The 21,462-nt window shown below is 37.0% G+C and overlaps 1 protein-coding gene across 1 annotated transcript in view; it reads right to left on the bottom strand.

Moving 5' to 3' along the window:
- The window catches only part of ELMOD1 (ELMO domain containing 1), a 44,203-nt gene extending 38,233 nt beyond the window's left edge, over positions 1–5,970 (bottom strand). The window contains exons 1-4 of the mRNA XM_068989035.1: positions 5,826–5,970; positions 5,660–5,688; positions 4,615–4,712; positions 261–390 (exon numbers count right to left, since the gene is read on the bottom strand). Coding sequence (XP_068845136.1) covers positions 261–390; positions 4,615–4,712; positions 5,660–5,688; positions 5,826–5,970 — 402 coding nt within the window. The remainder of the gene's footprint in view (positions 1–260; positions 391–4,614; positions 4,713–5,659; positions 5,689–5,825) is intronic.
- Between the last annotated feature and the right edge of the window lie 15,492 nt (positions 5,971–21,462).

Genomic DNA, 21,462 nt, shown 5'->3' with positions numbered 1-21,462 from the left:
GAGGTATAAATCACCTCTGATGCCTTTTTAGATTACACATGAAAACTGGCTTTATTTTTAACTTCTCACATGAATTTTCTATTGAAAAATTTACCTTCAACATCTGAACTAGCAAGAAAAGGTAGGCTTTACCTCTTATTTCAGTGTTCGTGTCATATTCACCTTTGTTTCCCTCACATCCAGACCAGTGCCTAGCACACAGCAGGGGCTTGGCAAACAGCTGACCTAAGTGAAGAACTGAAATGTGTTCAAGGACTAACCTTCAAAAGCATTTCTTCATGTTGGGGATTATCAGAATCGTAGGATTCTCTGCGCAGTTTTTCCACATCTGCAATAAGGTTTCTGTAGCCAACAATTTGCAGAAGGCAAGCCTGAAGAGAGATTCCCAATCTAAGGTGTTAAAAAATAGAAGAAACACATATGAGGAAAAACAAAACATATTCTTTGGCATTTGTTCACTTGATGTACGTACAATAGGGCTTTTCATATTTATATAATATTTAGGAAATTGCTCAAATAGGATCTAATAGAAGCACAATTTTTAACTGAAACTCCACATGGACAATTGTGGAAGTCAGTTAAAATTTATCTCTCATTCCAGTCTTAAGTCAAATTGCAATAATATGGCTTAAAAACATGGGAGCTCTTTATGCAGGTGACTTGAAAGATGTAGACAATACAGGTAGTCATAGTTTCTTAGGGATCATTTTACTCCCTTAGGTAGATATATCAGAAACTCTTTAGAAGGGTGTGTGTGGGCAGCTATTTAGTGTGAGAGAAAGAAATCGTCCCAGGGGCTTAGGGGTAAGAGAAATTTCAAAACAAATGAAAACAACAAAAATTAAAACACTTCTGCTTGCAAGCACCCCTGACAGATAAGGCAATGCCAAGAGAAAGAACTCACTACATTTCCCATTCCATTCGAACCAGTCTACTTGTCTGAATGCTTTTTCTTATGCTGAAACCAAATGTGCTTTATTACAAAATGGTTCAAATGCTGTTCTCAGAGAAAATTTATTTTCACATTTCCCTGCCATGTCTATTAATTTTAAGACAAATTCTTTCTTCCAGTCTCATCTCCAGGCTCTTATCTCAAATCCCCACTTTCTGCAGTTCCTTCTCATGGGACATGGTTTTCAGATGTTTTATGATCTTGCTCAGTCTTCTCTGAATGTACAGTTTGTTTGATTATCAGTCCCCTTAAAACATATCACTGGAAGAAAAATCAATCTGGCAAGCATGACATAGAGATGATCATTATTTCCTGTGATCTGAATGCTGTTTTTCTCTCCTATAACACAAAATGTAAAATAGCGTCTCCTTAAGCAGTCAAATAACATTATGAGTTCATTACGAGTTCATTACGAGTTCAGATGACTAAATAATCACCAAGATCCTGTTATTCTATAAATTACTGTTATATAAATTACCCTCCTGTACTCATTTGATGGCTGCTAGTTTCCTATAGTCATTCATCTTTGTGATTCAACAATAGCAATTTCATATGATTCAAGCCAAGAATTACTGTTCAATATAGTCTGACTTCTAATTCACTCACTAAATTTAAACATTTTTTGTTGGAATGGGGGGGTCATCATAATCACAATGACAGTGTCATAACCATCTTTTTGAGAGGGAAGAGATGTATAGAGTTTAACTCAAATTTGAGGACAACAGAAAATCTTATTTTAGGACTGTATGTTTATTTCAAAAACAGAGGGCAGTGTCAGATAACCCAGAACACTAAATTTATATAAAACTGAATGTTCAATTAAAAAAAAAACACAACTGAATCTGATATTTAAACTTAGGAAAAAGGCACAGTGGTACTCATCACCCAGAAAATCAACAGAGGACAGAGAAGAAAGTTAATTTGGAGGAAAGAGGAGAGTAGGAAAAATAAAAAAGAAAACAAGGGAGTCAATTCAATTTTACAGTAGTAATTCTTACCACCACCATAAGTGGCACCTGAAAAAATGTATAAAACAAAGTAAGGTTAATAGTAGTGATGGCTTGATAGATTACATGGTATTTCCCCCAGCTCTATTTCTTGATTTTTTTCCCAGAAAATTATTTAATTTTTTAAAGATCACATCTTGTCAATGTCAAACTGGGAAAAAAAAAACAACACTGAAATTCATATTCGGCTGTAAAATAAAATCTATTGGGTCAGGGTCTAACCCTAACCCTAAACCCTAATGCTAACCCTAATTTCTGCATTGTTGAAATTTGCCATTTGATATTGGAATACAGTCTTACATAAATGTGGCCATGTTATACATTATTTTAATGCACATTTCTTGCATTATGTTTTTTGCTAATGACTTATTAGATGCTGTTTATTTTATATTTATTTGAGACTGTGGAAATGATGTTTTAGGCAAAAAGCAAATTTGAACAATTTTCTCATTCGAGTTTAAATGGATTGTAAAGCAATGGAGACAACTCACAATATCAACAATGCATTTGGCCCAGGAACTGCTAATGAACATACAGTGCAGTGGTGGTTCAATAAGTTTTGCAAAGAAGATGAGAGCCTCAGAAGTGAGGAGCGCAATGGTCAGTCCATTGGAAGCTGACAATGACCAACTGAGAGCAATTGTTGAAGCTGATCCTTTTAACACAAGAAGTTGGCGAAGAACTCAACATCAACCATTTTATGGTCATTCAGCATTTGAAGCAAATTGGAAAGGTGAATAAGTTCAATAAGTGGGTACCTCATGAACTGACCGAAAATCAAAAATTGTCATTTTGAAGTGTTTTATTCTATGTAACAACAACAAAGCTTTTCTCGATTGGATTGTGATGTGCAATGAAAGTGGATTTTATATGACAACTAGCAACAACCAACTCAGTGGCTGGACCATGAAGAAGCTACAAAGCACTTCTCACAGGCAAACTTGCATGAAAAAAAGGTCATGATCACTGTTTGGTGGTCTGCTGCTGATCTGATCCACTACAGCTTTCTGAATCCTGGTGAAACCATTACACCTGAGAAGTATGCTCAGCAAATTGAAGATCTGCACCGAAAACTGCAATGCCTGCAACCAGCACAGGCCAACAGAAAGGGCCCAATTCTCCATGACAATGCCCAACCACATGTTGCACAACCAAGACTTCAAAAGTTGAACAAATTGGGCTACGAAGTTTTGCTTATCCACTATGTTCACCTGACCTCTCAAAATCCAACTACTACTTTTTCAAGCAACTCAACCACTTTTTGCAAGGAAAACGCTTCTACAATCAGCAGGAGGCAGAAAATGCTTTCCAAGGGTTTGTCAAATCCCAAAGCATGGGTTTTTATGTTACAGGAATAAACAAACATTTTTCATTGACAAAAATGTGTTGATTGTAATGGTTTCTATTTTGATTAATGAAGATGTGTTTGAGCCCAGTTATAATGATTTAAAATTCACACTCCAAAACTGCAATTAAATACTACCTATAAAAGTTTTTTCTTCCTAAAGGAAATCAAAAGAATAGATGACAAGGAAATACTTCTGAATGAATTATATAACTTTCATAAAAGAGACAGAAAAGATTTGCTATTAAATCTAACCCAATCTCTAAGTATGATTATAGGTCTAATATATCTCTCATGCCTAATTGTAATCTTAAATTTTAAATGAATTACATTCTTACCACAATTTCAGAGAAATAAGTCAGTAGGTTTCAAAAAGACATTTACTATATAATTAAATCACATTTAATAAAGCTGAATGAAGGGAAAGCAGCTAATTAGCTGAAGCATCTGCAGAAGAATGCTATGGATACCATGTGGAAATGGAGCTTTGTGATGAGCAATTAGCTAGTACTTAGAATCCCTCCAACATAGAGACCTATGCTAAGTGCACTCTGAATGTAACATCTGAAGTTCTTAAGTACGCACATCTAAAAGACAGTTTGACTGTTACCTACCTAAACTGTATCTGAATGTATCTGCATACAGAATTTATTCTACCCAATATCCTTAGACTGAAATTTTACAGAAAAATTCCTGTACCCAATGGAAAATATAAAGCTAATTTTAAATGTCACGTACATCGCCAAATGCATTTTAATACTTCCAAGATAAGACAACTAATTACAAAATTCTAAAGTCTTCATATAAAAGTCATCTCTCCTCCCACACATGTCTATCTTCTTCACAAGCAGGTAATAACTGTCTCCAAGATTAACAGCCTGTCATGAACTGAAAAAATATTCTTCATAGAGCAGAGTCAGCTCAGGCACATTTACAATTTGTACATTTACTGTTAATGTAAAACATAGGCATCATATGGAGTGACTGTTGATGAATGGGCTCCCTTTACTTCATCTTCTGATATCAAGGGTGTCCATCAGATTTCTTACATTCATTGCATCTCAAAAGCATAAACATAAATCACAACAGAATTACAAAGTTGCTGCTATTTACAAACATGAAAAAGGCATCTTTTTTCTTTATTTTTCACCTGAAAGTCAAAACATGCAGATAATTATCTGGGGCAGAGAAAGGAGAGAGAGAGAGAAAGCGTGTGTGAGAAAGTATTTAGAAACAGAATATTTAGAAATACTAAGTATGTGGCATATGACTTCTGTTTTATATTTATAACATAATGAACATATTCTTACTGTGGATTTATGTCGGGGTTAATTTTTTTCAGTTCCATGATGTCGTCTATAGTTTTTTCAATAGCATCAGGGTGAACACTCACTGAAGTCTGTAATAGCTAGGAAACAAGTTTAAATTAGTTCCCTTGTCATGAACACTAGTATCTTAAGTGGGGTCTAATTAAATTGGGGCTTCAAATATTTGTTTAACGCTTAAAAACAAAATTGATGTAGTCTTTAAATTCTAGTAAATTTGGTATTTTCCTGATTAAGGTAATAAACATAAAACAAAAATACATAAGCTTGTTTTTTTTGCCACTTTCATCTGTTTCAGGTTACTCACATAGAAATATTATATTTTCTTTTTCTCACTGAACACACATGGTTTCCATTGTTAATGAGTATATGTCTATGACTGTGTGAAATACATGGGAGATACAGTCTTAAGGATGTCAAAATTACATATTCAAGAATCTTAAGAAAAAAATTTTTCTTTCTTATGTGGATGCTTAACTATATGCCATAAATCTAGCATAGTGGCTTGGAAAATCTTGAGTATAAAGTTAAATGATTTGGATATTGAGGAACTAGCAGAGAGATAACACTTCTCTTATTTCCACGGAATATTTATGATTTGGAATGAGATATAAAAAGGGATGAATTCAACAATGAAGTAATATGTGCAGCATAAATCTGTCTGGAAATTCATGAGTGCCTGCTTTTAGATAAAAAGCACAGTGGTTTGTGATGGGAAAAAATTCTTTCTTCTCAGCTGTGTCCAACTCTTTGTGACCGCATGGACTGTAGTCTGCCAGGCTCTCTGTCCATGGGATTTCCCAGGCAAGAATACTGGAGGGGGTTGCCATTTCTTTCCCCAGGGAATACTCCTGACCCAGGGATTGAACCTGGGTCTCCTGCATTGCAGGCAGACTCTCTACTGTATGAGCCATCAGGGAAGCCCATAGCCAAAGGTATATTTTGTTTCTTAAAATTTTTACTTTTGGATGATTGGAGGTAAGCCTCCAAGTGAGAAGTTGCTGAAAAATACAGAAACAATTTTACTTACCTTACTTTTTGAATCTCTCAGTGATGTTTCTGGAAAAGAGATAATTTTAAAAGCTATTCAAATATCATCTTTTACAAGTGGTTTACAATTATTGTACTGAAATATAACACTGTATCCTCAATTACAGAAAGCCTACATTTTGCTTACTTCTTTGATTCATGCTTACCAATTTTCATGGTTCTAGAAGCTCCAGGCTTGGTATTATAACAGATTCGTTGCAGTTCACATCTTCCAGTCAGTTTTCTCATTACAAATTTCAGGCAACGCCACAAAAATTTACAATAAAAATACAGGCACACCTGGATCAGCATTCTGTCAAAAATAAAAGACAGCACTCTTCCAACAGAACTCTGGAAGAGAATAGAAAGCAGCCACCACCAGCAAGCAACAAGCCCAGAAGAAAATCAACCATTAGACTTCTTGGGTTCACAAGCATATTTCATTATTTCAATCCCTTGTTACTTTATTTGAGGTAGCTACAAAATCCATCATCAGGAATGAAGCCTTAGGTCTGTAAGGACATGCCTACTACGACAGCAAGCTCCAGAAAGCCTACTCTAGTAAATTTTATACACCAACAGAGAGTGAAGCATGGGAATCCTTTCTTTTCCTACCTTTGCCTAAAAATATTTTTAAAACAAATCAGTACCTCGAATACAGAATCCTTCTGTTTCAGAAGCTGTCTCTCCTATAGACATGGGGAAGAACATGCTATAGCAACTCTCATCTTCTGCCTCCATGAACAGCCTCTCAGCTCACCCTAGTAAATTTCCAGCTTTTCCTTGGTGCCTTTTTTGGCTGCTGTTTATTTCTTCCCTTGCTCCCATTTTTCTCCTTTCCTCTGCTTTTGTTTTGGTACTACTGTCCTCTTTGATGCTTGATTGTGTGGCCACCTGTCTTTTCTGCTGACCAATCCAATACTTCTTTCTTTTTTTTTTTTAATTTTACTTTACGATACTGTATTGGTTTTGCCATACATCAACATGAATACTTCTTGGATGTGCCAGAATGCCTCCTCATCAGCTCACTGAACAAGCATGTTGACCTTTGGTTCTCCAGCATTCTCTGATTTAAACTTTCCAAAATCTCCCCCTCTTGACAAGTTTGTTCCTGGCTCCTGCTAAACGAAGTTTTCTTCATTGTACACCCTATCTCACTTCAATAAAGTACTGGAACTATACTTTACTGGACAAACTATAAAGTATAGTGTCACCAATCATGTACTTATCCACAATGTCTCTGGCACATGTGAATTTGTGTTTTATGCCAACTTTTAGTTTTTAATATGAGTCTATATATTTAATACATGAGTCTACATATTTAATATGTAAGTCCACATATTTAGTTTTTAATATGTCTACTACTTCATGATACTGTTTGGAGTCTCAAATGACTCAGGCTATAGCGGTAAAGATTTATTATCCAGGAACTTGTATTCAACTCATCTTCTCTGAATACTAGAGTTTCCCTAGAAGGTAGAGTTATTTTCCTAGAAGGCAGAATTATTTATAATACTTCTTATTGGTGTCATTTCTGAAAGATATTTTTCTCACATGTTCACTAATTTTCTCCATTTCTAACATAAGGTCATCCAGGGTCATTCAGATGAATTAGTATAGTTAACTAATTAATTAATTAGTGTAGTTAAGCCTCAATGATGTGATGAATCCCTGATTTGAACAAACACCTTAATTGTGTTCCTTTGTTCAGTTGCTCTGGCTCCAATAATCTGAAGAGCCTAAGTTAAAAACAACAATTCCAACAAACTAACTTGTACAAAAGCATGCAGTTTATATCATATATGCAAAGGGAACAGAGGAAACATATAAGTAACCAAAACTGCTACACTAAAATATGAGAGAATCCCTTGTAGATAATAAAATTGGATTCTAGAGTACCTAATAACATAAAATATCCAAAGAACATATATGGAATAATATATCTTTTCTTATTATAAATAAAACAAAAAAATTTAACGATGATATACAAACAAGGAGAAAAAGATTGTCAGGATATACAACAAAAAGGTTAACAGAGGTTTCTCTGGATAATGGAATTATGAGTAATTTTTACTTGCTTTTCTGGTTAAGTAATATTCTTTTTTAATGTACATTATTTTAAGAAATAATATACATTATTTTAAGAAAAAAGAAAGTTGTAACAGTGATCACCAAAATGATTACAAACAAGTACATATGAAATTTCTATATGACATCAGATTCTAATGGAAGACAAACAAATGGATTTACTGTGCTGTGAAGTCTGCAATTCAACTGTTTTAGTTAAATATGTTCTAAGATCTGTTAAGATTTAGATTACCAGCTTCTAAAAAATGTAACCCTGAAAATAATTAACAGAACATTTTAATTACATGAGTGAGAAATTATACAAAACTTCAACTTGCTCTCTTGAAAAAATTTTCTATTTTTCCAACTATTGGATAGCTATGACAGAAGAAAAGATTGAGCAATATCCTTATTAACTGGTTATCAGCCAAATGGTAATGATATTAATGACTGGCTGGCATTAATCCTACTCAGTTCAGTTCAGTTCAGTTGTTCAGTCGTGTCCGACCCTTTGCGACCCCATGAATCGCAGCACGCCAGGCCTCCCTGTCCATCACCATCTCCCGGAGTTCACTCAGACTCACGTCCATCGAGTCCGTGATGCCATCCAGTCATCTCTTCCTCGGTCGTCCCCTTCTCCTCCTGCCCCCAATCCCTCCCAGCATCAGAGTCTTTTCCAATGAGTCAACTCTTCGCATGAGGTGGCCAAAGTACTGGAGCTTCAGCTTTAGCATCATTCCTTCCAAAGAAATCCCAGGGTTGATCTCCTTCAGAATGGACTGGTTGGATCTCCTTGCAGTCCAAGCGACTCTCAAGAGTCTTCTCCAACACCACAGTTCAAACTCATCAATTCTTCGGTGCTCAGCCTTCTTCACAGTCCAACTCTCAAATCCATACACGACCACAGGAAAAACCATAGCCTTGACTAGACGGACCTTAGTCGGCAAAGTAATGTCTCTGCTTTTGAATATACTATCTAGGTTGGTCATAACTTTCCTTCCAAGGAGTAAGCGTCTTTTACTTTCATGGCTGCAGTCACCATCTGCAGTGTAAAGTCTGACACTGTTTCCACTGTTTCCCCATCTATTTCCCACGAAGTGATGAGACCGGATGCCATGATCTTTGTTTTCTGAATGTTGAGCTTTAAGCCAACTTTTTCACTCTCCTCTTTCACTTTCATCAAGAGGCTTTTTAGCTCCTCTTCACTTTCTGCCATAAGGGTGGTGTCATCTGCATATCTGAGGTTGTTGATATTTCTCCCAGTAATCTTGATTCCAGCTTGTGTTTCTTCCAGTCCAGCGTTTCTCATGATGTACTCTGCATATAAGTTAAATAAGCAGGGTGACAATATACAGCCTTGACGTACTCCTTTTCCTATTTTGGAACCAGTCTGTTGTTCCATGTCCAGTTCTAATTGTTGCTTCCTGATCTGCATATAGATTCCTCAAAAGGCAGGTTAGGTGGTCTGGTATTCCCATCTCTTTCAGAATTTTTCACAGTTTATTGTGATCCACACAGTCAAAGGCTTTGGCATAATCAATAAAGCAGAAATAGATGTTTTTCTGGAACTCTCTTGCTTTTTCCATGCTCCAGCGGATGTTGGCAAGTGCAGGCGACTGCGAGCCAGCTCACTAAGCACGGCCCAGAGGAGCTACCCTACGTCTGAGGTCAGGGGCAGCAGCCTAGAGTGCCAGGCTGCAACGGCGCAGGAACGGCTGAGAGGAGCTACCCTGCATCCGAGGTCAGTGGCAGCGGCTAGGGGGAGCTACCCCACGTCCGAGGTCAGGGGCAGGGGCCGGGAGGAGACATCCTGCATCAAGGCGCGGGGCCGAGAGGAGCTACCCCACGTCCGAGATCAGTGGAGGCCGGGAGAAGCCACCTTGCGCCCAAGGCCAGGGGCGGTGACCTTGGGGAGCCACCCCGAGCTCGAGGCCAGGGGCGGCAGCTGGGAGGAGCCACCCTAGGAGTGGTGGCTGCAGAGCACAGGAGGGCCTAGACGAGCTATCCCACGTTGAAGGTCAGGAACAGTGGCAGTAAGGAGATACCCCTCATCCAAGGTAAGGAGCAGCGGCTGTGCTTTGCTGGAGCAGCCGTGAAGAGATACCCCACGCCAAGGTAAGAGAAACCCAAGTAAGATGGTAAGTGTTGCAAGAGGGCATCAGAGGGCAGACACACTGAAACCATACTCACAGAAAGCTAGTCAGTCTTATCACACTAGGACCACAGCCTTGTCTAACTCAATGAAACCAAGCCATGCCTATGGTGCAACCCAAGATGGGCGGGTCATGGTGGAGAGGCCCGACAGAATGTGGTCCACTGGAGAAGGGAATGGCAAGCCACTTCAGTATTCTTGCCTTGAGAACCCCATGAACAGTATTAATCCTATTACTAAGTCAAAAATAAAGCTTTCCATGATATCTGCCCTTATGGTACCCATATGCAACTTCCTGTAAAGTTTGTCTAGCATGTGGGCCGGCTATTCAGATGAAACCTCTTTAAGTCTATACATTAGGAATGCATAATAATCAGGCTCTTGTAGTACTAAATCTTCCTAGAGAAAAGGTTCTAATTTCTGTTTAGGTACAGTACAAGCCAATTAAATTAAACTGCAGAAAATTTTCCCCATGCAAATTCTTCATCAGTTCAGTTCAGTTGCTCAGTCGTGTCCGACTCTTTGTGACCCCCTGAATCGCAGCACGCCAGGCCTCCCTGTCCACCACCAACTCAGATCTATACAAAGATGTGTATTGAGACCTAGAGGTGTCCTTCTAGGTGGCAGGAAGCAGTCAGATGTAGAGTGACTTATAGCCCATCTATAATTTCTCTCACTGGCCTCCTTGCACATGAGAAGAAAATGCTTGGGGAATTATTTTGCATCAGACAGTATTACACAAAAGGAGAGAAAAGATATCATGTTCTATGCATTTCTTTTTTTCAGTTCCCCTGAGGATATTCACACTGTCAAAGATGACAAAATCTGGTGGAAACCCACAATGAGGGGTTAAAGATGATCCCTCATTTCTTTGGGCTCACTGCTCTGTAAAGTATATCACAATCACAGGAAGAATATCACGAATCACGAAAGAGAAATGTTCCTTTCATTTGTGAAAGTGTTAGTCACTCAGTTGTGTCTGACTCTGTGACTACATGGGCTGTAGTCAGACTTCTCTGTTCATTAATTCTCCAGGCAACAATACTGGAGTAGGTATCCATTCCCTTCTCCAGGGGATCTTCCAGATCCAGAGATTGAACCTGGGTCTCCTGCATTACAGGCACTGACCTTTATACACTGCTTCCTTACCCTTTCATAATTTCTGGGCTGATAGTCCAATTATGCTATTTATCAATACTATCCAGGATATATTTTGATTTCCCCCCCTTGTTTTTCTAATTGGCCAACATGCCTACAAATATTTCATTAAGCAACCAGCTTGTTATGGTAGACACTGTACTTTCTTTCTATGCGAGGTATTTTCCAGCCAATCATCAGATCAAACTGTTTTGCCAGATACTATTTATTTTGCATTTAGATCATAAGGCATGGTCAGAGAAGGAAACATCAGTGCTACCTCTTAATTTGGAAGCCTTATTTTGATGAGAACAAGTACCCAAGTTGCTTCCTCATGAAAGGACCAGATCAGCAAAACCTCCATATGAGCACCTCAGGATGGCTGTTCTTCATCATCAAATGCCACCTACCACTAGGTCACTCCTTAAATGTATGAATCTATTTAAGTGCATTAATTGTAAAGTTTGTGAAAAAACTGCTTAAGGTCCAGAGAAACAATAAAAATAATTAAATATTTGGGAAGAATGTTAAAGTGGTTTGTCATGTTTACCCTGAAAAGGAAGAAATTAAGAAGTGGATCTTTAAATGCTCTTAAGCTAATCAGCAGTTGGTTTAGGAAAAAAGAAAGAAAGGGAGGAGGGAAAAAGGGAGAAAGGTGTGTCCCTTTCCATTCTGTGTTTAGGAATAGGAACTTTTGGATTTATAGTGCTTTTCCTTCTTTTATCTCCTTTCTGACTGCATGCTTGGAGTGAAGGCATCTCAAATATACCTGTGTGGCAGATGCCATTTGCTTTCTTTAATCCTATCCTTCTGTTCCTATTCTTAGAAGAATTACTGCCATATACTCTTTACCACCTGAACCCTATGTTCAGAGGGTTTAAAGCACAGCTTGTGTTGTTATCTCCCAACTTGAATCATCAAACCAACAGTCTTAGTTTTATTTAGGAAAATAGTTTGCTTTTATTCTTCATAACACTATCCTAGGTTTTCTTAGTTCCTATGGAAGATTCTCAAATCACTACTGTAAAGATCTGCTATATTTTATAGGAACTTAACAATCAAATTCTCAAGACTAAAAAAAGACAATACTGTCACATCTCCTGTTCTTTTAAAAGTGTGTGCTTTTCTGTGTGTTTGTTTGTTTGCCATGCTGTGTAGCTTGCTGGATCATAGTTCTCTGCCCAGGGATTGAACCAAGGCCCACACTGAAAGCACAGAGTCCTAACCACTGGACTGTCAGGGAATTCCCACCATCTCCTATTTTTAACAACTATATGTACAGATAGCAGGTTTTTTTGTGTTTGTTTCTCTTTTTTCAATCACAGCTTTTTGATCATGTTCCAGAAGGGGCTACTGCAGTTTCAAAGATGAATGCCTTGCTTAAGCACTGGAAGAACCTGATTTAACATAAGAGCTACTTATACAGTCTTATACAGCTACTTATACAGGGCCCAGGGTTCATGTCCCTGTCCAGGAGAGAAAAATGAATAAATAAACAAGAGCTACTTACGCATGTTCTATTTCCAACATTTTCTGTTACTGTTATTTACTAATACTCTGCAGAGTGAAGTTTATGGTGGAATTCACAGCAATGTCCTTCCATAAGGCAAAAATGGTCACTTTTATCATTTAACATTGATCCTCTAGTTTGCACAAGAATAGCCACCCAATGTAAATTATTCAAAATGAATCATATCTCTACCAAATAAAAGTGAGCTCCTGTCTTGTGCATCTTTGTTAGAGGAATCCATTCAGCAGTGATAAGGCCTGAAAACAGGAGATGTACCTAGGACCATGTAGTCTGCTTGTGGGGTGGGGCTGTGGGTACCTGTACGCTACTCTGTCATCTTAAATTTGTGATTCTGATATCTTCTTTTGAAACAGGAAGAGAAAAGTAGCTTATTTTAAATAGTTTCAATGAATTTGCTACTGAAAGTTAATTCTTGCTTGAAGGAGTCCTATAATAAACAAGAAGTACACTACTGGTGAGGAAAGACACATACAAAATAATCACAATTCTTGGATCAAAACAACTTTATTAAACAAAATACTTTTCATCTGCATGGCCATAAAGAACAGCAGACTACTAAATGTTTCCAACATCATATGTACTTTCTGAAATGACATGTAAAACATTTTTAGTTGCTCTATTGAAGTTCCCAATTAGGAGCGATGGCTGCTGCTGCTGCTGCTAAGTCGCTTCAGTCATGTCCGACTCTGTGCGACCCCATAGACAGCAGCCCACTAGGCTCCCCTATCCCTGGGATTCTCCACTCCCAACACTGGAGTGGGTTGCCATTTCCTTCTCCAAGGAGCACTGGCAGTCAGCTGGAAATTAACTTGTCAACAGGTATTTGGCATAGTAAATGGGCCCTTCTAAATAATGAGAATCCATAGGAAAAGATGCTCTGGAGGACTTGATACATGAATTAGAAATGTGAAATCATACAAATAAACCATTTGTGGGCCTCTATCAATAACCTCAGATATCCAGATGATACCACCCTTATGGCAGAAAGTGAAGAGGAACTAAAAAGCCTTTTGATGAAAGTGAAAGAGGAGAGTGAAAAAGTTGGCTTAAAGCTCAACATTCAGAAAACGAAGATCATGGCATCTGGTCCCATCATTTCATGGCAAATAGATGGGGAAACAGTGGAAACAGTGTCAGACTTTATTTTTTTTGGGCTCCAAAATCACTGCAGATGGTGACTGCAGCCATGAAATTAAAAGACGCTTACTCCTTGGAAGGAAAGTTATGACCAACCTAGATAGCATATTAAAAAGCAGAGACATTACGTTGCCAACAAAGGTCCGTCTAGTCAAGGCTCTGGTTTTTCCCAGTTGTCATGTATGGATGTGAGAGTTGGACTTTAAGGAAAGCTGAGTGCCAAAGAACTGATGCTTTTGAACTGTGGTGTTGGAGAAGACTCTTGAGAGCCCCTTGGACTGCAAGGAGGTCCAACCAGTACATCCTAAAGATCAGTCCTGGGTGTTCATTGGAAGGATTGATGTTGAAGCTGAAACTCCAATACTTTGGCCACCTCATGTGAAGAGTTGACTCACTGGAAAAGACTCTGATGATGGGAGGGATTGGGGGCAGGAGGGAAAGGGGATGACAGAGGATGAGATGTATCACCCAGAATGCCTCACAACAGGTATGCAGTTAAGGGAGTAACATGATACATTGGTGAGTGGGGCTGGATCCCACAATGACTGGCTGAGGGGTCCAAAATGTCTTAGAACTGGTATCCTATCAGCCTGGGGTAGGCAGAGCCAAGTTCTGGGTTCTCCAGCCGCACAGCCCTGGGGGTCCTGGAGCTGATGTAGGGTGGTGTCTGTGTGTTGCTGGGTGAGGCCAACACCTGACACAGCTGGCTGCAGGGTCTGGGGTGTCCCAAAGCTTGTATAAGCCTACTAGTGATCTAGGGGCTGAATCCATGATACAAAAATTAAGAGAAAAAACTTTGAAGTCAGATAGGCATGCATTCAATATCTGTGTGCTTTGCATGAGTTTGTTTTTAACTTTGCTAAACTTTATGCCCTGTGCTATAAAATGAAGTATTAATCCCTATTTTATTACAATTGTTATGAAGAGAAAATAAAAGTTAAAATGTGGCACAGTACTGGAATTTTTAGTAGTACTAAATGCTTGCTTACTAATTCAATCAGTGGATGAAGATATTAACCAAGTGTGAATGACTTCTAAAACCCCATTTACAGATATTTTTGCGAACTGGAAGCCTAGATCTACTAATCATACTACTGAAATATTGTTTTTCCCTCTGCTGTTTCACAGCCAGGATTTGGGTACAAGTCTGCTCTATATCTCAGTTTCTCACATGGAGGTTTGAGGTTGGCAGATGTTTTCATTTTCCTCTCTTCTGCCTAAGGAAGGAAAAGTAAGCAGTAAGGTCCATGCCAAGAAACTGAGATCTTGAGGCTGAAATAGTTGGAAGCAATTATCTATATGGGGTGACTTCTGACATCCCCTTTATTAGAAAAATTCAAAATTAGTAATGTTCCAGTGATCTTAAATATATATGATCTCAATAACTAAATTCTAGTAAAGGAAAAGATCTTAATATAAGCGTTAGGTCCTCTCTATTATAAACATCAATTGAATTGAAATTAATGAAATATATTAAATAAACTAAACTCTAAGCTTCAGTTCTGTTTCAGACTCAAGTGTCCCCTCTTTCTGATCACACATAGACACAATTTCTTCTCACTTTTATTCCCTGCGTTTTTTAATGTAGATCATGGCTAAAGTAATATTGAGTGACTATGGGGTACTTATCCAATATCCCATATCTAATGTCAATTTAAAACACACCCTTCAGCTGGGTGTATTAATCCTATAGCATTTATTTCTAATATCTCATGTAATGTTTTTCTATTCCCTTAAGCTTTGAGTAGTTACACCATTAACATACGTGATGGTAGCAGGTAGTCACAGAGAAGAGTGTGGGTTCCATGTACCTTAAATGTGGATTAAAATTCATTTTTTCCCCACACTTGGTTTCTTTAAGATTAACTTCATTTCTTCTGAGGCTGTACATGACCTCAGAAATTGCTCATTCTAGAGTAACTCACAAGTCGATGAATCACTCTGTGGGCTTTTAAATGACGCTGATTCTCCTCAGTGGAAGTCAGCACCTTATTCTGCATAATATATTTGCTGAGCTCAGGAATTAACACATGATTTGTTCAAGTTATATTTATGTAACTTTCTCTTTGGTTCCAATGAAAAGATTGCCAAATTGTCCAGCATCTGTAGGAACGGCCACAGGGAACAGAAGGAAATCTAAATGATCTGATAGAGCCTGTGATGTAGGATTCTTGCTCCTTGCCCTCTTATTCCTCCAAATCCCACAAACATTAACATATAATGAATACACACGTTATAACTTAATAAAAAGAATTAAAAACAAAAATTAAAGTCAAAAGCAATAATCAACTAAGAAGAAATGATGATTGAGTTTCCTTTTGTTATTTCAAAACCAAGGATTAATGAGAAAATCCTCGTTTCTTTCTTGATGTGTAGCTTATTATCCTAGCTTCAGTTTCAATGTTAAGTCATGTTTATAAAACAAGTGTGCCAAGTTAAAAGAGAACAATTTGTATCAGAACACATAACTGATAGGGATATGCCAGTTCCATCACCCTTGGTGCTGCTCTGTGTGAAATTAGAGTGGTAGATTTTCCACTGTATTGGTTTTAAATCATCAAATACAAATTAATATTAAAAATATAATCTCCATACCTATGCAATTTAACATAAACTAATAGAAACAAATGCTATTTCTCTTTAAATGGCTGGTTGTGAGGCCACTCAAGTTTTTTAAAACAAATAAAACACTGAAGAAGAAATTCAGTAGTTCAAGGCTTGGTACATGCTTCAGCACTACCTCCCCCTCCCCATCTACAAAAGGAACTCCTAATCTTCAACCAATACTAAAGCTCTCTGTTAATATGATTCTACAACTAAAAAATACCACATTTACATTCAAGGGAGATTTACAGTTACTAATTTTTCATGAATGTGTAAACAGATAGGTTAATTGCCATGGCAACCAAAAATGTATGAGTTAAATCCTTTGATGGTAAATGTCCCGATGATTTTTCAAATACTATCTTTTTACACATCTAAAATAAACAGGTTGAGGAATATTCTGTACAACAAAATAAATGCTAATATATGTAAATAATTTAATTCTAACCTTCTGAGAGGTTTTCACAATTCTAAGATTGGATAAACACCAGTAGCCACACCAAAACATAGTGAATTCCACACAAATGATTTAGGTGCTCCAGAAATAACAATGCAATGAAAACCAGTGGGAAAAATAAAATCTTAAATTGCATCTACTGAAAGAATTAAATCATTTCCTAAAAGAAATAAGCCAACTAATTATTTTCTTAGAGCAAATAGCCAGAACGAGGGATGAGAATATGAAATATAGGTAGGTCACCATCTTGCAGGAAAGAAACTCAATATTGTAGAAGGTGTGTTTTATTTTGTAACATTCAGGATCAAATTAACTTTATTTTGTCATATTTTAATTTAAAGTAAAATTTCTCTGAGCATTTTAGTTATAGAACTGTGAATGACAGTCAATACTCTTAAAAATAATTATGACCATATGTCCAACTAAATGGCTTTCAAAACAAAACAAGATCATTCTAAAATACACAAACATATATGGCACCCTATACAACAAAATATTCAGGGAACCAAAAATTAATGCAGATTTCAGAGGCATCACTGAGGCAGGAAAAGCAAAAGCTCAGAATATATATTTTTCTCCAAAAATGAAGATTTGAAAATGCTTGTATGGATTGGCTGGCCAACCAAAATCTATATTCAAAATTACTTTTTTCAAAGAAAATGATTCTATACAAATTATACCGATTCCTTGACTACTAATTCCTCAAACCTAAACCTTTGGGCTTTATAAACACAAAGCATCCAAGTATACCTGCCCCATGCTTTGGTGCCTATATTCTCTTGTAATCTCCTATTTGCAAGTGCTCTTGTAATCTCTTGTAATTTTCTATTTGCAAGTGTTCTATCTTAGCATCAGTATGCATAAAGTTAGCAGAAGGAACTCTATGGCCAAATTATTCTTAGCCAAAACAGAATGCTATTTCATGCAATCCAAAGAGATCTGCTTATAGGATCACAAATGGTGAACAGAAATACTATACTAATTGTTAAGGAAATCTCTCCATTTCATAGGGCTCATCCAGGAAACCATAAATACTCACCTCAGGAAGTGCTTCATTGTGACTATTTTGATTATCCAGATGTTATACAAACTGTTCTTAAGTAATTGCCTCCAAATTTGCCTTTGTCAAAGTAAATGTAAACTGTGGGAAGAAATTAGATATATTGTTAATGGGGCTAGAAAAATCAAACCCCAAACTTCTGCTAATCTTAGTAAGCAGATAAGGTGCTATGTACCCAAAACTTTAACAACCAAACTGACCACAGAGCAATGCAATTCAATGGGTGGAGATTAAAGCTAAAGCCTTTCACTTTATAATTATACAATGTCTTTCAAGTCACTTGCTGGAGAAATTGTTAGTTTCATGAGCAATCTCTTCAATAGTAAACTTTTCATCTATTTTGGATACTGTTCCTATATCTTGAAGAACAGTATTTATATGAAAGATAAAAATGAAGAACCAATAAATTAACTATTCTGATTTCCAGATATCAGATGGTCTTAAATCTGGTAGCCTCAACCTTTCAGAAGTATAACTCAAAAAATAACTAGAAGCAACTGGTGATGTTTTTTTAAGCTAAAAAAAAAAAAAGCTGATAAAAAGCAAGTATTCCAAACAAATGAATAATATGTCCCTAACCCCATCTCTGGAGGGCACTCTAAATAAAATGGTGAAATTATATATTTCTTTCATGCATGTCAGTTTACAACACACTTTCACAAAATCCACAATATCAAGGTAATGGTCTTCTTCCAACAAGGAAGGACATCAGCAGCTGCCTACAAAGCAGTAAAATGGGATGAGATATGAAGAAACATATAGAGAAGAGAGAGGGGCTGAGAGCAACAGCAGAATGAAGTTACCTCAATGAAAGAGAGAAAAACACTAGTTTCAACAAAGACAAGGCAAGAAACTAAATGTGTGGACAAGTGGCTTTCAGTAGAGACACAATTACCAACTACAACAGCCTAGGAATGTGGAAACAGCCTAAACAAAAGCCAGTCTCTTCTCAAGTTGAAATATAGATGATTTACAATATTACATAAGTTTCAGATGTACAACATAGTGATTCATAATTTTTAAAAGTTATATTCCATTTATACTTATTGTAAAATATTCAATATATTCCCTGTTCTATACAATATATCCTCATAGCTTGTTATATACATAGTAGTTTATATTAATCTCTCTCAATCCCCTACTTCTCTCTTGCTCTTCCCTCATCCCTCTCCCTACAGGTAACTACTAGTATGTTCTCTATATCTGAATATGTTTCTACTTACTAGTTGGTTTTATTTTTTATGTTCCATATATAAGAGATATCACACAGTATGGTATTCACTTATTTCACTTAGCATAACACCCTCCAAGTTGCAAATAGCAAAATTCTGTTCATTTTTATGGCTGAGTAGTATTCCATTGTGTATATACACCACATCCTTTTTTACCCACTCATCTGTTGATGGACACTTTGGTTGCTTCCATATATTGGCAACTGTAAATAATCTGCTATGATATTGAGTGCATATATCTTTACAAATTATTGCTTTCATATCTTTTGGGAACATACTCTGGAGTGGAATTGCTGGGTCATATGGTAGTAATATTTTTAGTTTTTAAAGAATGCTACATATTGTTTTCCACAGTGGCTATAGTAATTTATTTTTCCACCAACTGTAGACAAGATTTACCTTTTCTCCACACTCATGCCAGCATTTACTGTTTGTAAACTTTTTGATAATGGCCATTCTGAACAGTTTGAGGTGATACCTCATTGTATTTTTGATTTATATTTCATGAATAACTAGCAATGTTGAACATCTTTTCATGTGTTTTTGGCCATCTGTATGTCCTCTCTGGAGAAATGTTTATTTAGCTCATCTGCCCATTTTTGATTGGGCTATTTGTTTGTTTGTTTTTTTATTGAGCTGCATGAGCTGTTTGTAGATTTTGGAGATTAATCCCTTGTTGTCACTTCATTTGCAAATATTTTCTCCCATTTGGTGGGCTGTCTTCAATTCATTTATGGTTACCTTTGTTGTCCAAATGTTTTTGAATTTAATTAGGTCCCATTTGCTTAGTTTTTATTTTCATTATTCTACGTGGTGGATAAAAAAGACCTTGCTGCAATTTATGTCAAGGGATGCTTTGCCTATGTTTTCCTCTAGGAGTTTTATAGTATCTGGCCTTAACTTAGGATTTTAATCCATTTAGAGTTTATTTTCATATACGGTGTTAGAGAATGTTCTACTTTCATTCTTTTGCATGCAGTTGTCCAGTTTTCCCAGCACCACTTATTAAAGAGACAATATTATCTCCATCCTATATTTTCACCTCTTTCAGTTCAGTTCAGTTCAGTCACTCAGTTGTGTCTGACTCCCTGTGACCCCATGAACTACTGCAGCATGCCAGGCCTCCCTGTCCATCACCAACTCCCAGAGTTTACCCAAACTCATCTCCATTGAGTCAGTGATGCTATCCAACCATCCCATCCTCTGTCATCCCCTTCTCCTCCCTGCCTTCAATGTCTTCTTAATCAGAGATTAATTGACCATAGGTGTGTGCATTTATTTCTGGGCTTTCCATCCTGCTCCACTGATTTGTTTTTCTGACAGCACCACACTGTTTTGATGACTGTAGCTTTGTAGTATAGTCTGAATCCATTTTTCTTTCTTAAGATTCCACCATCTTGTCTCTTGCCCCTCTCAATAGTACAATTTTTATTCTTTAATTTGTTAATATGGTATATCACATTGATTGATTTATGGCTACTTGCATCCCTGAGATAAATCCCACTTGAGTATGGTAAATGATCCTTTTAGTGTATTGTTGGATTCAATTTGCTAATTTCTTAAGCTTTTTGAAACTATGTTCATCAGTGATACTGGCTTTAATTTTCTTTTTGTGTGATATCTTTGTCTGGTTTTGGTATCATGGTGACTTAATCAAATGAATTCAGAATTTCTTCCTCTGCAATTTTTTGGAGGAGTTTAAGAAGGATAGATATTAAGTCTTCTCTAAATGTCTGGTAGAACTTTTGAAGCCATCTGGTGGCTAGACTTTTGTTTGTTGGGAGTTTTGCCAGTATTTTAATACACAGCAATTTCTGTAAATATTTTATGCATGAAAAAAATGTTACGTGTCAACTTAAGATTGTGGTTGCTCCTGAGAAGAGGGAGGGTTTTAGGATTGGGGAGTGAGATAATGGCCTCCAATTTTTAAAATATTTTATTTATTAAAAAGCAAAATAAATGGTAAATGTGTTCATTCTGAGTGGTGGGACTGTATACTGTTCTTTGTACTTTTGTGTCTTTTAAAAAGTATGAAGCTTAAGATAACTCATGAATGTGGCTTCATGAAGCAGTTTTTCAATGTAGACAGAACAGTCTTCTATTGGAAGATGCCATCTAGGACTTTCAGAAATGAAGAGGAGAAGTTATTGCCTGACTTCAAAATTTCAAAAGACAGGCTGACTCTCTTGTTAAGGGCCAATGCAGCTGGTGACCTTAAAGTTAATGCTCATGAATCATTCAGAAAATCCTAGGGCCCTTACAAATTCGGCTAGATCTACTATTCCTGTGCTCTATAAGTGGGACAACAAAGCCTGGATGATAGCACATCTCCTTACAACACGGTTTACTGACTCTTTTAAGCCCACTGTTGGGAACTTTTGCTAGAAAACAGGATTCCTTTAAATATATTACTACTCAATACACCTG

This window comes from Capricornis sumatraensis, chromosome 16 (genome assembly GCF_032405125.1).
Source record: "Capricornis sumatraensis isolate serow.1 chromosome 16, serow.2, whole genome shotgun sequence".
In the NCBI taxonomy this organism is placed as follows: Eukaryota; Metazoa; Chordata; class Mammalia; order Artiodactyla; family Bovidae; genus Capricornis; species Capricornis sumatraensis.
This window is presented reverse-complemented; position numbering and strand designations above follow the sequence as displayed.